We start from the raw sequence: 17,823 nt of genomic DNA on the forward strand, positions 1-17,823 counted from the left end.
CTGCGTGGAGCAAAGATTGTCACCTGTGGTTTGCAGGTAAACTAAAACTGAGAATCAGGGCAGGAACGCGTTAGAGCAACACAAGAATGCTTCTCTCTCCCACTGCTGCTGATTCTACCCCAGGGTTTCACGGGACACTTACAATGAATCTTCCAGTTTTGTTGGAGCAGGCGTAAAGCCGAGGTGGATGGTCTTCAGCCTGGGTTTCTAGCAGGGGAGAGGTCTGGTAGTCTTTTTTCCCTCCAAGGGAATTCCAAAACTCCTCTGTGGAAAACACAAGTTAGCCAGTGCATTTTCAGAAGCATATGGTCGGTACTGCTTTACCTTAACAAATAATCGTATCTCACCTCAACTTCACTGTTAAGAAGTTACTGAAATAGAGCAGGAGAAGTTACTTAAATATAGTTGGCACCATCACTCACTTTTGCAACTAGTGAATGGGTTCTTAATGCCCTACAACCATTACAAAGTTCCTATTTATGACAAAAATAAATAAATTACATGATTAGCAAGTATGCCAAATATAAGTTCTGGCTAGTGTCCTTGGCCTCACCTATACACACCTGGTTCCTCGCCTTCCTGAATCCTCGTGGTTTTACATTTGAGGACACTTGCCACATACGCTGCTCCCTTCTCCTCCTCCTGGCTGGCCCCTTTTCCTCTCCAGATGTAGCCATTATTTTGTCGTAGTTTCAGGACAAAAACATCATTGGAATTCAATGACTTTGCATCAACATCTACCTAGAGTATGAAGAAAAAGAACACAATGATGTAAATTCATTGCTGCTCCCTCAATAAACATGTCCAAGAAGCTGCGACAGTGCCAAACCACCTACAGACTTCTGTCCTGACCCAGGATATTAATTCAGGGGGCACCAGGACACGCCTAGGGGGTTAGAAACAGTAGGAGCACGTTGCGCTGCGTCACTTTAACGCTCACCCGCCCGAAGACAGTAGCACAGGCTCTGAGAATAAAATAAGGCAAACTTAAGTGATACATAACAAGGATAATATTCAAAGAGACCGCAAGAAGGAGGATGGGCTATAATTGATGTTTGGAAAGAGGTTGAAAAGAAATATACGTTTATATTCACAAATGATAAACGTAAAGCACAGTGTTCAGTTTTTCTCTCCCTCCACTAAAGAGGTTTGTCAAATAATCCAAGGGACACAGAAAAATCATAAAACAGGGACCGGGATCTAATACAGACAAAGAGATAATAACATAGATTCACTGAAAGGTTCTCCAGGCTCAGATAAATTATAGCTCAAATTATAAGAGACTGATTATAGGGGGTTAAAAATACAGCACTGACCTACCCTCTTCCTTTCAACTGAGAAGCTGTGGACACCGTCTGGGATGAGCCAGATGAGCACAGCTCCAGTCAGTGTGGCTGCAGAGTGAGTGAGAGGCACCTGGCTGAGACCAGACTCCAGCCTGAGGGTGAGGCTGACAGTGGAGCATCGGGGCAGAGACAAGGCATGTGCGGAGTCTCAGGCTTGGGAGTGAGTCTGAGGTCCTACGATGGGCTTGTGCCTTTGACTGCGTCTATGACCTTGTCATTTTGTGTCTCTGCACTGGCCTCTTTGAGACCCTCTGTCTGACTATAGGATTGTATGATTGTGACAGTATGCATATGACTTTCTGTGGGACTCCATGTGAGGTGTGCTAACAGGGAGATGAAGAAGAACCAGGAAACAAGACTGTGAGAGAGCAGCCATGAGAGAGGAAGAAATCAAGAGTGTGGTGTCCTGAGGGCAAGTGAAGAGAGTGCCTCAAGAAGGAGCTGGCGATCGGCTGTCCAAATGATGCCGTTTGACCAACTGTGGCGAGCTGCCAGAGGAAGGCATCAACCATGAGGAGAGTTGGGTTTCACCAGGTTCGTCAGGACCCTGTCCCCAGAGAAAGCACTAGAGGAGCAACGAACAGCTGCTGGAAATTTTAAAGATGTGTCCCAGGTGTTGGGAACACTCAGAGAAGTGCTTATCATCCTCTTTCAGTAGGAAGGAGGCTCCATGGACCAAGCTCAAAGGAATCTATCAGATGTGATGATGGAGATTTACAGGAACTATGACTTCCAATTTCTAATCCAAATGTCTCCTTACTGGTTCAGAGGAAAGAGCTTGGACGATGGAGAGACAGGTGACGAGAGGTCCATGCCCAGACTGGTGTGGGATCCTGGCGGTAGTTCCAAAATAGAACATAAGAAAGCTTTAGCCTCCCAGGAGATGAAAACAGAAAGCCTTATAAACAATGTTTCGACTAGCGCATTTCAGAGAGGCTAGGAATGCAAAGGCTGGTTTGGGAGGCTGCAAGAAAATAAAGAATCTGCATCGCAAGCAGCTCACGATGCCCCCTGAAGAAGTACCCACTGGGAAGAGACCAGGACCATAACGATTCTCCTTGACTCTTGCATCTGAAATCAACTGAGAGGGCCTGTAGATGAAGGCGTCACCGTCCATTTGACAGATTAGAAAAAGTAGTCATAATTGAACACATGAGAATCCATGCACAGAATGTTCTGGATGAGATCACTACCTAATGGCGTTTAAATTATATGACTGAATGAGATCATTCTGAAGAGGGCCAGGACTGAGCCTCGGAGGGTTCAGGAGCTTAAAGGACGAGCAGAGGAGGAGAATGCAGCAAAGCTGGTTGGGAGTGCGAATACTCTTCAGAAGAGTGGCCCTCAAGTGTGGAAGAAATCCTGCTAAGTGAGGGGTTCCAGAAGCCTCGTAAAAAGATAGCGTTCTGGGAAGACAGAAAAGGGTGGCTCTAGCAAATGCTGGCAGGAGGCTGAGAAAAGCGCGGTCAGACATGAGGCTTTTGACGGCGAAAGGCAGGGCTTTGGCAAACTAGATAAAGCCCATCCGGCTGGAGGGGCAGGAGGGGACGACGGAGTGGAGTCCAGTACAGGACCACAAGTGTGAAATGAAGTGGAGTCAAGACACAACTGTTGGATGAGAGGAGCCAAAGTGACGGAGACGGTGAGACAACAACTGAAGCCACCAAACAATAAGAGGGGAAGGACTGGACCGGGAGCTCAGCAGAGGACAGCACAGGGGGATGGGGGAAGGAGACGGATAAGAAGAAGTCAAAACGGCAAGGGTGGAGCAAGGAGGGGACCCCACCACCGGTCCTTGGTCAGCGGGCACTGGCGGAAAATACAACTTCCACTTGAGAAGGCTGTATGGGAATCTGCGTCCTCAGAACACAGCCACGGAGCAAGAAGGCGGGGTGGCTTAGAGAACAGGTTGAGGGGGGAGGGATGCTGTGACCCACCTGGTTTTAAGGGCTCAGCTGAACAACTTGGCAAATGGTCCAGGTTTGGGGACATACAGAGAGTGCAGGGCAGTTAGGGGTGACTTGGGAGACTTGGGTTTCAATGGTGACTAAGGTGACCGGGTTATGAAGTGTGATGAATCCTCCCTGAAGTCAAAGCACTCAGCCATTTAAAAACTTGGGCCCGCTGGCCTTGCCCATACCTGGTGGTCTTGTGGTCTGACACTGTGATCTGGGGTTTGACTTCTTTCACAGCTGCTGTCAGAGACAGCTTGTGTGGCCGTAACAGCTGAGTTATGGTTCCAGCCCAGTGTGGCGAAGCTTGCTTTCCATGGTCCTCACACTTGTACAAATGAGGGCCCTCCCTCTTGAATTTTCCTAGTGTGGTCACCTGACCATCACCCTCAATCCATCTTCCCCCAGGCCTTTCAAGACAGAGCTTAAGCTGCCTCACGCCTTTGACCACTTGATTTGTTACATTATTCTTAAAATTCATTTGTTTTGTTATAAGCTGGTTGAAAAATATGAGAGGCCTGGTATCTGAAGTTAACTTTTTACTTGATTCTCCTGCTTTTAATATTTTTTATGGTGAACGCTGGATTAATTATAGAAATGAAGGGGGTTTACTTGCCAATTTTTTTAAAGACTAGTATTTGTTGATGGCTCAGGTCCACTGGGAAGCCCATGAGCAGGGCAGGTTTTACTGAATGCATGATGTTACCTCCACAATTCTGGTGATCGACGCCAGGTTTCTTCGGACTTGAAAGAGGCGTGTAGCGGGGGCCGGCACCTGACCTCCTTTCTTTGATGTTCCGTTCTTGTAAATAATGAGCGGTTTGTCTTTGAACAAACTCAGCAGGTGAGCAGGTTCTTTGCCTTGGGAGACTCGGATCTGGGGGCAGCGGGGATAAAAGAAATTAATAAAGAGTGCAGTGAAAGAAGGCCGTATTTCCAAAGGTGTCCTTATTTTTCTCTTTGAAAACAAAATTAAAAATATATAAAAAGTCAAAAATATATATATAAAAAGTCAAGAGCAGGAGGAACGATGAATCAACAGAAAATATAGGTTAATGATAATCAAACAGAGCTTCCTCACTGACTTAGGAACCAGTCGTTACTCCAGACACAGCACCTTCTCGGGGGACACAGCACCACACTGCACCACTTTCTGCTTCCAGAAAGCACAAAGTTTCAAGTCTGTTCATCTACATCTCCAAAAGGGGGAAAACAACGAAGTGCTGATGTATGCCGTCTTTTATGAAAATTACTCTTTTTTTACAAGGGCACCAAGCTTTCCAGATGTTTAGGGGTATACCTGTCTCTCACGTGTTTTGGATCTCATTCAGTAGGTTAGGAGATGTGCATTCATTCAAATTCTTCCAAAAATAAGACAACACGAAAGTATACTCATTCTTTTTACATCCCTACCACTGTAAGATGAAAAAAATCATCATAATCTGGGGATGAATAAAGATTTCAATCCAAACATCAAAAACTGACAAAAATAAACAGAATAGACTTTATACTTTTTAGCTTACCTATGGAAATGGTACTAGTAGATTTGCTTAATATAAGCTGTTTTTAAAATACAATATCAGGACTTTTCAGGATAAGGAAATGGAAGAAAATAAATGGCAAGTTATTTAATTTCACCTATTAGTTTAACAACAGATACTGGATCAGATCCAAATTTCCTATCCCTTGCATAATCTATCGATGCTTGTATTTACATAAAGAGTTCAAAATTTGTGTCACTCTCCTGTTTTTTTAAATTATTTGCCCTATGCTAAAGTTGAAATATCTCTCCTACCCTGGTCTGTCTTTTTCTAGAAGCCAAGTGAATGGGAATGCTGATGCACATACCATCATAGGGAAGCCTAGGGAGCACTGAAAGTAACTAACTCCACAAATATCTTTCAACTAGTAGACATTCAAATAAGCGAGTAACAAGTTAAAACGTCTTTTGAGTCACACCCCAAAGCATGGGGTGAGGTTAGCTAAGAGCTCCTAAAACTGCCGTTGGCTTAGCATTTCCCATAACACTGAGAAAACATCAAGCGCCAACATGAAAGAAAGAGGGCTACTGATTAAGGCCCATTCTCCACTGCGAAATGAAAATAAGAGATAGAAAGGTAAACTGAAAATTTTTCAGTACTGTTAATACAGTCTACGAAGGAATGTTTAAAACAGCAATTCAGGACTTTATTCATGCATTGTTGTAAACCACCGCCATCTTGTGGTGAAACTAAGCATTACCATTTCATTGCCATTTTAGGATTCAATTGGCTGACACTGGAAATTCATTCATTGGGTATATCAAATATTTAACTGTGAAATATAGAATTTATAAGGCACAGGGCCTTATCCTCAAAGTTTTTGCATGATTTGGTAATCACTACTTGAAAGATCAACTAAATGACATCGATGATGTCAGTTCTTAGAAATATTTCATTCAAGAAATGAATATAAACTCTCTGCCAATAAAATGGACAACCTGGAAGAAATGGACAAATTCTTAGAAAGGTATAACCCTCCAAGACTGAACCAGGAAGAAACAGAAAATATGAACGGACCAATCACAAGTAATGAAATTGAAACTGCGATCAAAAATCTTCCAACAAACAAAAGTCCAGGACCAGATGGCTTCACAGGTGAATTCTATCAAACATTTAGAGAAGAGCTAACACCTAACTTTCTCAAACTCTTCCAAAATACAGCAGAGGGAGGAACACTCCCAAACTCATTCTACGAGGCTTCCATCACCCTGATACCAAAACCAGACAAAGATGTCACAAAGAAAGAAAACTACAGGCCAGTATCACTGATGAACATAGATGCAAAAATCCTCAACAAAATACTAGCAAACAGAATCTAACAACACATTAAAAGGATCGTACACCATGATCAAGTGGGATTTATCCCAGGAATGCAAGGATTCTTCAATACATGCAAATCAATCAATGTGAAACACCACATTAACAAATTGAAGAATAAAAACCATATGATCATCTCAATAGATGCAGAGAACGCTTTTGACAAAAATGAACACCCATTTATGATAAAAACTCTCCAGAAAGTAGGCATAGAGGGAACTTACCTCAACATAATAAAGGTCATATATGACAAACCCACAGTAAATCATTCTCAATGGTGAAAAACTGAAAGCTTTTCTGCTAAGATCAGGAACAAGACAAGGATGTCCACTCTCACCACTATTATTCAACATAGTTTTGGGAGTCCTAGTCACAGCAATCAGAGAAGAAAAAGAAATAAAAGGAATACAAATTAGAAAAGAAAAAGTAAAACTGTCACTGTTTGCAGATGACATGATACTATACATAGAGAATCCTAAAGATGCCACCAGAAAACTACTAGAGCTAATCAATGAATTTGGTGAAGTAGCAGGACACAAAATTAATGCACAGAAATCTCTTGCATTCCTATACACTAATGATGAAAAATCTGAAAGTGAAATTAAGAAAACACTCCCATTTACCACTGCAACAAAAAGAATAAAATACCTAGGAATAAACCTACCAAGGGAGACAAAAGACCTGTATGCAGAAAACTATAAGACACTGATGAAAGAAATTAAAGATGATACAAACAGATGGAGAGATATACCATGTTCTTGGATTGGTAGAATCAATATTGTGAAAATGACTATACTACCCAAAGCAATCTACACATTCAATGCAATCCCTACAAATTACCAATGGCATTTTCTACAGAACTAGAACAAAACATTCTTAAAATTTGTATGGAGACACAAAAGACCCCGAATAGGCAAAGCAATCTTGAGGGAAAAAAACGGAGCTGGAGGAATCAGACTCCCTGACTTCAGACTATACTACAAAGTGACAGTAATCAAGACAATATGCTTCTGGCACAAATACAGAAATATAGATCAACGGAACAGGATAGAAAGCCCAAAGATAAACCCAAGCACCTATGGTCAACTAATCTATGACAAAGGAGGCAAGGATATACAATGGAGAAAAGACAGCCTCTTCAATAAGTGGTGCTGGGAAAACTGGACAGCTACATGTTAAAGAATGTAATTAGAACACTCCCTAACATCATACACAAAAATAAGCTCAAAATGGATTAAAGACCTAAATGTCAGACCGGACACTATAAAACTCTTAGAGGAAAACATAGGCAGAACACCCTTTGACATAAATCACAGCAAGATCTTTTTTGACCCACCTCCTATAGTAATGGAAATCAAACCAAAAATAAACAAATGGGACCTAATGAAACTTAAAAGCTTTTGCACAGCAAAGGAAACTATAAACAAGACAAAAAGACAACTCTCAGAATGGGAGAAAATATTTGCAAATGAATCAATGGACAAAGGATTAATCTCTAAAATATATAAACAGCGCATGCAATTCAATATTAAAAAAAAAAACAACGCAATCAAAAAATAGGCAAAAGACCTGAATAGACATTTCTCCAAAGAAGACATACAGATGGCCAAGAGGCACATGAAAAGCTGCTCAACATCACTAAGCATTAGAGAAATGCAAATCAAAACTACAATGAGGTATCACCTCACACTGGTTAGAATGGCCATCATCAGAAAATCTACAAACAACAAATGCTGGAGCGGGTATGGAGAAAAGGGAACCCTCTTGCACTGCTGGTGGGAATGTAAATTGATATAGCCACTATGGAGAATAGTATGGAGGTTCCTTAAAAAACTAAAAATAGAATTACCATATGACCCAGCAATCCCACTACTGGGCATATACCCAGAGAAAACCATAATTCAAAAAGACACATGCACCCCACTGTTCACTGCAGCACTATTTACAATAGCCAGGTCATGGAAGCAACCTAAATGCCCATCGAGAGACGAATGGATAAAGAAGATGTGGTACATATATACAATGGAACATTACTCAGCCATAAAAAGGAATGAAATTGGGTCATTTGTAGAGACATGGATGGACCTAGAGACTATCATACAGAGTGAAATAAGTCAGAAAGAGATAAAAAAAATCATATGTTAACACATGTATGTGGAATCTAGAAAAATGGTGCAGACAAACTGGTTTGCAGGGCAGAAATAGAGACACAGATGTAGTGAACAAACGTATGGACACCAAGGGGTGAAAGCAGGGGTGGTGGTGGTGGTGGGATGAATTGGGAGATTGGGATTGACATGTATACACTAATATATATAAAATAGATAAGTAATAAGAACATGCTGTATAAAAAATAAATAAAATTCAAAAATAAGAAATGAATGTAATAGTTCATGGGGAACTTCATGGGGAGTTAGTGCATTTACAGAATTCAATCATGTTGTTAATTTGTTAATTAACAATTTAAAAAGTTAGCTTTTTTTTTTTTTTTTTCGGTCCGCGGGCCTCTCCCGTTGCGGAGCACAGGCTCCGGACGCGCAGGCTCAGCGGCCGTGGCTCACGGGCCTAGCCACTCTGCGGCATGTGGGATCTTCCCGGACCGGGGCATGAACCCGTGTCCCCTGCATCGGCAGGCGGACTCTCAACCACTGCGCCACCAGGGAAGCCCAGTTAGTTTATTTTTAAAAAGTTAATATGCACCTTTAAATTTAGGTCTAACTTGCTTTATTTAGGAACTAAAATCCAAGATGGAAAGAAAAACAGCTGGAAGACCAAATTCACTCTCCACATCTCAGTTTTTATGTACTAAAGTATTGGACTTACTTTTCTAATTACTTTCTACCTTTGAAGAAGCCATTACACATTTATAAAGATTTGAAAACTTGAAAGTGATCACCTGGGAGTGATAACTCAGGTAGAACAGTTTTAATAGCAAGTGGCTATCATTGATCTGATATGATTCTAAAGGAATGATTCTTTGGGGCTCTTAAATCTGTTAATAGTTTATTTTTGTTTCTGTTTTTTAAATTTTGTTTGCTCCCTCTTTTCCAGAATCTGAGAGAACGAGTATGGCATGAGAATAGGAATATTTAAATTCTAAAATGAAAAAAATATAATATTTAGAAAGGGTCAAATTCCCATCCCAACTTGGGAAAAGGGTTTTAACTAGACACTGGGCTAAGAAAACTTTAGCTTGTATAAGTTTTGGGGTAAAAATATCCCAACCTGCACAGCCTGTCCTCCAAGGGATCTATCCAACTGAACGGTCAGGAATGCGGAAGTCGTCAGCTCATCCCTCGTGGCATTTGCTCCTTGCCTGGTGGAACCGAAGTAAAATAAATTAGTTTGTATTTAAGTTTTAAGATCTTCTAATGTAGGCATTTCAAGCAGAAACTTAAGTTATTATGAAAGATCAAGAAGAAACCGGCTGTTTTGACATGATAAAGCCATAGAAGTTATTGTTTTTTTAAAGTACTTAACTAACATTGAGCCATGAACTATCCCATGTATTGTTTAGAACTACATATGATAAGTATCTTTAATCTCCATTTTATAGGTCCATTTTTAGTTCCATAATTACTCCGCTAAGTAGTCGATTCTGTCTGATTTCAAGTTGGAGGTGCCTATTTTGGGAAACCATCTTCACAGTGAAAATAATCCATTTGAGTAGAATACGAGCCAAATCTATTAGGCTGGATATTAGAAGTACTTTATCTTTCCATGAATATTTGGTGATCATAGTAACAAATGTGTGGACCCAGAAAAATCAAGAAAATAATCATCAGAAGTAGGCAATGGTGAAGCCCCATTTTGTCATTCTAGCAATTCTTTAAAGGAATTTTTAATAAAACCATAAAAGAAGCTAAACTACCAGTGACCCAGATAAGGATCAATGAATCGGGTCTTCCCTGGTGGTCCAGTGGTAAAGAATCCGCTTTCCAGTGCAGGGGACACAGGTGCAATCCCTGGTCGGGGAAGTGGGATCCCACATGCCACAGGGCCACTAAGCCCGTGCGCTACAACTACTGAGCTCACGCCTCAACGAGAGAGCCCGCATGCCACAATCTACAGAGCTCATGCGCCCTGGAGCTGGTGCGCCACAACTAGAGAGAGAAATCCTGCACACCGCAACTAGAGAGAAGCCCACGTACTGCAACGAAGACCCAACACAGCCAAAAAAAAGAAGAGTCAGTGAATCAATTCATCCAGTTCATTTGCAACTTCTCTTTCTAGGGTAGCTTGTGGCTATAACTCCAATCACTGGCTTAACTTATATAGCAACCTCTGGGAGATCTGCTTGTTTGATGACTTTGTGGGAGGGAAAAGCCACTGAAAGCACTGAGCATTGATTGAAGCCACTCCTCCTATCTTTGTGTGACTAGAAGAACAGTAATCCTGGAACTGGATTTTGAAAATTAATTATATCCTTTCTTCTGAAGGTTTGAGAGTGAGCTACCTGTTCCATACCCAGAACAGGTTAACGATAGCCTCCCAACCTGGGCAACACACACAGACACACCCCCCAAAACACAGAATTCAGGGAGTACGTCTCATTTATCTCAGAATATTTCATTGAGCCAACAGAGTCAAGTGATTGATAGAAAAATGTCCTACAGTGGGGTGCAAAAAAACGGAAAGATATGCTCATGTCAGGCATACGTTTAAAAAAATAAAAAATGCTTTTCATAACAAAGGCACCCATAAAGATACAGTCTTTTAAGGCTAATAGCCTAAATCTTCCATGAGCTTATCATGCTAGCAAACACTTCCGGGAGCCACTGGGAGCACCGACTGGGGTGTAACACAGAGCTGAGGAAACACCAGGGTCTGTTATCGCCTGTCCTTCCTTCCTCACGTCTGCAACTTCTTGGATGTTTCTTCATTTCCTTTTTTTTCTGCAGGAAAAAAATTCAACTAACTAATAGACTACATCACCAAACTTTTGTCACCATTTTACTGTTTTTTTTCCTGGAGTATTTCAACCAGCAAAACTGAAAACCCTCACCAAACTTTTGCCATCTGACACTCTTAATAAATATTTCACTGTTCATCTCGAGCCCTTCTTCCTCTTCATGCCAAAGTGACTCATGCTTCCATCCACACAGATTCAAACCAATTTGCTTTATTGATCTATGACCCAGGAGGTCAAGGACTCCTCTAATTTTGAAATCCTGTGCCTAAGGGGAAAAAAAGCAATCTACTTTGATATGATTTCTTCTTTATACATCTGTGGTGCTTGTTACTCATTAAAAATAAATGCTGCATGAAAATGGAATTTACTGCTTCAAGTGACTCATCATTGCCATTGTTCAAAGTTTGTTCACTTTCAACTACTTGACATTTCAGAGAAAGATCACTGCTGAAATTATTTTTCTCCTATCATTTTAGAATATAAGTGGTTTCAGAAATAAAGAGACAAAGTGATTTAATTCTAGTTTGTCACCTTCAACTCTGCTTCTTGGATTTAACCTATTTACGTCCTGCATTGAAATTATCACATAAACTGGAAAGCTGTTTAATTTGAAAGCTAGTCTTCAAGAGGCATTTTCTAAATGCCTCTTTGCTACCTTTTCGGAAGTTTTCGAAGTTCTGCAAACCATACAATATTAACAAACTGACATATTTAACATCCATGATATTAAATGACAAAAACTCACAAGAGGACTCAAGCATCTAACTTATATTCCTGATATCTCAAAAAGTCATACATTCTCATCACAGAAACCTTGAACACATCAAACTGAAAGAAGAAAACTAAATGACCCCCTCCCCCAGCCCCAGTCCTAGCCCAAAGGTCATGACTATTAAAAATGTGACATATTTTCATCTTGTTTTTCTCTTTGATTTCTTTACAGTGAGGACCAAACTTGTCCTCCTCCTAAGTTCCTTATCTCAGCGAATAAAACACTACCCGCCTGTGCACATACCAGAAATCTGGGGCCACCCTTGACTCAGTCATCTTCTCCGTTCTCTGTAACCAGTCATTCAGATGTCAACTCGTTAATACTTTGCACACTTGCTCATCCTTTCCCTCCCTTACACTGAACTCTGGCCATATCATCATTCAGTTGGATCATTGCAACAAATTCCAAATGGCCTCTCTGCCATCAATCTCCCACCAGTCCATTCTTCAGATGTTAACCAGAATAATTTCTCTAAGATGGAAACCAATCATGTCACTCCCCTGTGCGAACTCTTTGACTGGCTCCCAATGCCCTGAAAATAAAGTTCATCTTCCCCAGGATAGTCACAAGGCCATTCACTATTTAGCTCCTTCTAATTTCTCTGGTTTTATCTTTTGCTCCTTGACTTTGCTCTAGCCATATATCATTACTAACCGAGTAGAGCACGATTTTCCCTGCATTGCTAGGAAAAACTTCCCTATTTGCTTGCTTTCATCACTCCCATTTTTGCTCCCACTTAGATGTCGCTTCTAAGAGCCCTTCACCAATAGCCTAGGAGTTAGCTTGAGTGTCTGTCCCTAATTCCCCAAAGATCACTCAGCTTGGTTTTATCTTTTTTTTTTTTTTTTTTTTTTTTACGGTGTGCGGGCCTCCCACTGTTGTGGCCTCTCCCGTTGCGGAGCACAGGCTCCAGACGCGCAGGCCCAGCGTCCATGGCGCACGGGCCAAGCCGCTCCGTGGCACGTGGGATCCTCCCGGACCGGGGCACGAACCCATGTCCCCTGCATCGGCAGGCGGACTCCCAACCACTGCGCCACCAGGGAAGCCCTTGGTTTTATCTTAAACCCTTCATATGTCATTGAAATGCCTGATAACCATCTTTCTCTCTTTAAAGTATAAATTCTTGGGCAACGTTTTGGCTTTTTTTTCCCACCACTGTATCTTTAGTATCTAGCTCAGTGCTTGGCACATAGAAAGCGCTCTATGAATACTTTCGTATGATTGAAGGAATAGCTACTGCGTTTAAAATTTACGACCTGATTTAATCTGCTTTAGTTATATCCACATAGCTATTGATATGGATTACAAATTGCTAATTCCTCAAAACATTATCTTGAATTACTTATTTAGTCTTTCTTCTTTGATCTGAGTGCTACAATTAATTATATTTTTTACATACCAAAAAGAATTAAGAGGAAGAACAAGAAACAGAATGTAAAAGAAAAGCTGACTCGGAACAATAAATTTATCCCTACAAATGCCACGCTTTGCACACACTTCTCTGAATTAAAATTTTAGAAAAGGAAATTGCAAAATAAGGACACAACTTCTACCAAGGTATAGCTGCACACAGGCCTTAAAGAGAGCTGCAGATCAAGGTGTGAAATGTTGCTTCACCAGTTACAAGAGTTGTGACCTTGGGTTAAATTACTTAATCTGCCTAAGTCCTCCTTCCTTTTTTTTTTTTGTGGTACGCGGGCCTCTCACTGTTGTGGCCTCTCCCGTTGCGGAGCACAGGCTCCGGACGCGCAGGCTCAGCGGCCATGGCTCACGGGCCCAGGCACTCCGCGGCATGTGGGGTCTTCCCGGACCGGGGCACGAACCCGTGTCCCCTGCATTGGCAGGCGGACTCTCAACCACTGTGCCACCAGGGAAGCCCATCCTCCTCCCTTTTTTATCTTACCTTTCACTTGAAAATAATCTGGTTGTGAGGAAGAAAGATAATATATGGAAACATCTAGCACTTTGCTGGCACAAGCACGCTGCTCAAATAAATGGTTACTATGAAGATGGCATCTTAAACATAGAGCTAAATAGCTAAATACATTCATCTGTGACAGGATATGATGTGACTGTGGAGTCAGAAATGTCCCTGGACACAGTGGTTCTCATTAATGCCACAGTGTACATTAGAATCTCAGGAGTCCTACCCCCATCTTTATTTGGTATAAAGTGGGGGCCAGGCGTTTGGATTTGTGAAAAACTCTCCAGGTTAGTATGTGCAGCTAGTGTTGGGAACCACTGCCTAAGGCAGTGCCTGTCAATCATTAAAGTGCATATGAATCGTCCTGAGATCTTGTTCAAATGCAGGTTCTGCTTTAGTGGGTCAAAGAGAGGGCCTGACATTTTTCTAACCAGCTCCCTAGTGATGCCCATGCTTTTGGTTCACAGACCACCCTTTGGGTACCAAGAACTATGGGATAGGGAAAATCATCTCATCTCCTTTACTTGGTTAAGCTCAAGGCACTGGCCAGTATAAGTGTTAAGTGGTCACACTGTGTGGACAGATGTCTCTGTCATCTGGTGGGACGCTCACCAGAGAGAAATGTCACGGTATCAGCAGACACCTAAGTCTGCATACGTTCAATATGTTCCCTGAAGATTGCCATCACCATGTAGGCAAAGGCAGGATCCTGCTTCACCCTTGCACCTTTGGCCTACAGCCCTCAGCTTTAAGATCTTTTCTGAAAATTCTTTTATTTTTCTCAGTCTTCTCAGAAATATTCTACTTTTCCTGATTTCACTTAAAAAAAAGTTTGAGAATCCCACATTGCATGATTTGTTGCAGAATCCCTGTCCCTTTGGAAGAGTCCAGCATGCTATGTGTACTTCACTTACTTGGTTGGACACTCCGCACTGGCAATGACTCTCTCTAAGTAAACTTAACCTTCAATTAACTCAAGTCATTATGCAAAAACCATACGAGATATGGATGCAATGGCATTTTTCTTCATTACTGCTATGAATTTCATGAGGACAAAGAATAAGGATGCATCAATTTGAGGTCTCTGGAGTATGAAATAGAATCATAAATTATATACATGCCTTAGAGGATTTGCATCATTGAAATGTTGCAGCTCCAATCAAGATGGGCTCTGTGAATTTTAACAAGAAGACATGGCACCTGATGCCAGTTGGAGTGTTAGCTTGCAGAGGAGATGAGTTATTCAACTGTATATCCACTAAAGGAACACTACCCTTGGGCTATCAAAACCTTTCTCCTAGGTTAGAAAGGATGACACTTATCTAACCCCTCCCGCTTGTGGACATCAGCTACAGAATACAGTCAAAATCATCTCGAAAGAATACTACTTGCATGTTATACAAACCTCACTGGCATATTTATAGGATAATTCTACCCCCTATTGCATGGAATTTAATGAAATTTAACTTTGGAGCAAAATGTGACCTCTACGGAACTTGAGATCTTATGAAAGAGGGAGACTTACCAGGTGTAGATAATCTGTCCTCTGGGATAAGTGTAGAGTATGATGTAGCAGTCACCACCATAGAATTCACCATACGAGTTTCGGTCAATTTCGATCCTACCATGGTTTTCTACACGCCAAATCTAAAAGTAATGAAATATGTGTACCCAAATCAAAATTTTCTTGATCTAATGATACTTCTCAGAGGTTTAAAAAACATTTTGGTTTAGATCTGTCATTAAGGAACTTTTAAATTACTTTTCTAACTAGTTTACAAATTAAGCAACAGGAAGAAATTTTTATCCATTTGGCAATTTGGTTATTGACTTTTTAAGCCCTTCTAGTTCTTTTGTACCCTTCACAGTACTTAGCTCAGTTCTGAGCCTGTTGATCGATAAATACATATTGTTTGATCGATTAGTGAAAATAACATGACACTCTAGTGGAATAACAAACTGAAATATTCCGCTCAGAAATACATCTCTTAAGGTACATAAAATTTGTCATCAGTTTGGAAGTAATTTTTTAAAATTTCTTTTTCCCTGTGTTTTAAGCCATGAGACTATTGTTTTCCCAGGTAAGAGTGGCAGATTGTGACCAAATAATAAAAATACCAATTGCATGACTTCAATTTTCAAAAGCCACCATCTAGGCATGAGACTGATTAAGATAAAAGCAGGCAGAACTAGTTATTTTCTATTTCCTTATCCTCGTCACAGATTAAAGACACTTTTAATTAACGATTAAAAGTTGGAGAGATGAGAGTTGTAAATGAAACGGGAAAGTAGCACTTGAGTGAGAGACTGCAGGCACTATGTGCGCGAGCACCGTCCTGCCTGGGTCCTGGGGAGGCTCAGGATGGACCCTTTGCTTTCAAATAAGGAGATAAGCAAGTGCAGAAGAGCAGTGCAGAGTTTTCAGAGAGCAGCCTTCCCATGCCATCCCAGAGGAACAACGGCAGCATGGCCTGGCTAAACCCAAAAACCTAGAGAAAGCCCTGGATGTTAATATCCCTGGGATGGCATGGGAGGGCATCTCAGAGATGCTGTGCCCTAACGTGGAGACTGCAGCTGGGACACACTTGGTGCTGGGAGCCACGTTTGCCATGGGGTCTGCTGGCTGTGTTGAGCTCCAGAAAAGGATGTCTGAGCAGGAGACAGACCCAGCCCCAGAAGCTAATACCCCTCTGACAGCGATCATGGTCGGGGGCAGAGTGGGGGGGAACTTCTCCCTTTGCAGTTCCCACAACCCCTGCACAGCTTAGATTCACACTTCATGTCTCTGAAAAGAGAAAAAACTTTTAAATCTTTTTACTATATACTTTGGTCCAAGCATTGTGATAAGCTCTGGGAATAGAGAGATAAATTATTCAATTCCCTCCCTCAAGGAACTGACAAGAGGTCTGGGAGGAGAAACCTGTAAGTAAATGAACAATTCTGTGGTACTTATATGATAAATTCTATGAAGAATATTACTTATGGCTTGAGCACAGAGAAAGGTCATTTCAGTGTGGAGGGAAGGCTTCTCGGAAGAGGGGCAGCTTGTGACTTAACGGAGTTACAAAGGAGGAATGGGAATGTTAGCCAGATGGCACAGGGGAAGAGTGCTCAAGGCTGTGGCAGGCTGAGGTGCAGAGAGCAAGGGTCAATCATGGAGGTCCGGGAGGCCCACCTGAGGATGGACGTTCCCAGGAAGACTGTGGAAAGCCAGCAACATATTCTAGAATGGAAGTGACATTATCCACTTTCCCTTAAATTAGATGACCCAACAGCAGATTAAATGTCAAGAGATTTTAGTTAGGGAGAATTCTTAGGAGGGTTTTAACAATTTTTGTCAAAAAATAGCAATAACCGGGCTTCCCTGGTGGCGCAGTGGTTGAGAGTCCGCCTGCCGATGCAAGGGACACGGGTTCGTGCCCCGGTCCGGGAGGATCCCACGTGCCGCGGAGCGGCTGGGCCCTTGAGCCATGGCGGCTGAGCCTGCACGTCCGGAGCCTGTGCTCCGCGATGGGAGAGGCCACAACAGTGAGAGGCCCGCGTGCCAGGGGAAAAAAAAAAAAAAAAAAAGCAATAACAAACAAACTCAATTTGAATGCTCTAAAAATATCTGTGATTTTGGCACGTGACACATGCCCAATTTGCCTTTGTGAATGCCTCTACGGTGCAAGGGAAGGACAAACTTATGTAGTGGGTGCTTTTGGAGCAATGCGCCCTCACTGGACAATCCCAGTTGCAAGAGCAGGAGCATTTCTGGACCAGGAAACAAGATGGAGATGGCTGGGTTCCATGGAGGCCTCTAAGGTGATAATTAGGTGATCTTGCACAAATCGCCTAACTTCTTAGAATCTCAGCACACACACTGTACATTAGGACTGAAGGCCAGACAACAGCTCTTCCAGCTTTAAACTCCCTGGTTTAATATACAGTCTTGAACCATTTTTATTAATAATAAAAATTCACAATTTACACAGTCTGTAGTTTCCTGAAGTTATATTTCCACATATCTTGCCATAAATGGGCTTGACAAGGACAAACAAATGAACAAAAACATGTAAA

The 17,823-nt window shown here is 41.7% G+C and overlaps 1 protein-coding gene across 2 annotated transcripts in view; it reads right to left on the minus strand.

Annotated features, from left to right (window-relative positions):
- Positions 1-17,823, minus strand: part of SCIN (scinderin) — an 81,376-nt gene that overhangs the window by 13,979 nt on the left and 49,574 nt on the right. For both annotated transcript variants that reach the window (XM_073809673.1, XM_019928035.3), the window contains 5 exons: positions 15,290-15,411; positions 9,382-9,472; positions 4,005-4,175; positions 564-741; positions 143-264 (listed from right to left, as the gene is read on the minus strand). In XM_073809673.1, the coding sequence (XP_073665774.1) occupies positions 143-264; positions 564-741; positions 4,005-4,175; positions 9,382-9,472; positions 15,290-15,411 (684 nt within the window). The remainder of the gene's footprint in view (positions 1-142; positions 265-563; positions 742-4,004; positions 4,176-9,381; positions 9,473-15,289; positions 15,412-17,823) is intronic.

This window comes from Tursiops truncatus, chromosome 9 (genome assembly GCF_011762595.2).
Source record: "Tursiops truncatus isolate mTurTru1 chromosome 9, mTurTru1.mat.Y, whole genome shotgun sequence".
NCBI lineage: Eukaryota > Metazoa > Chordata > Mammalia > Artiodactyla > Delphinidae > Tursiops > Tursiops truncatus.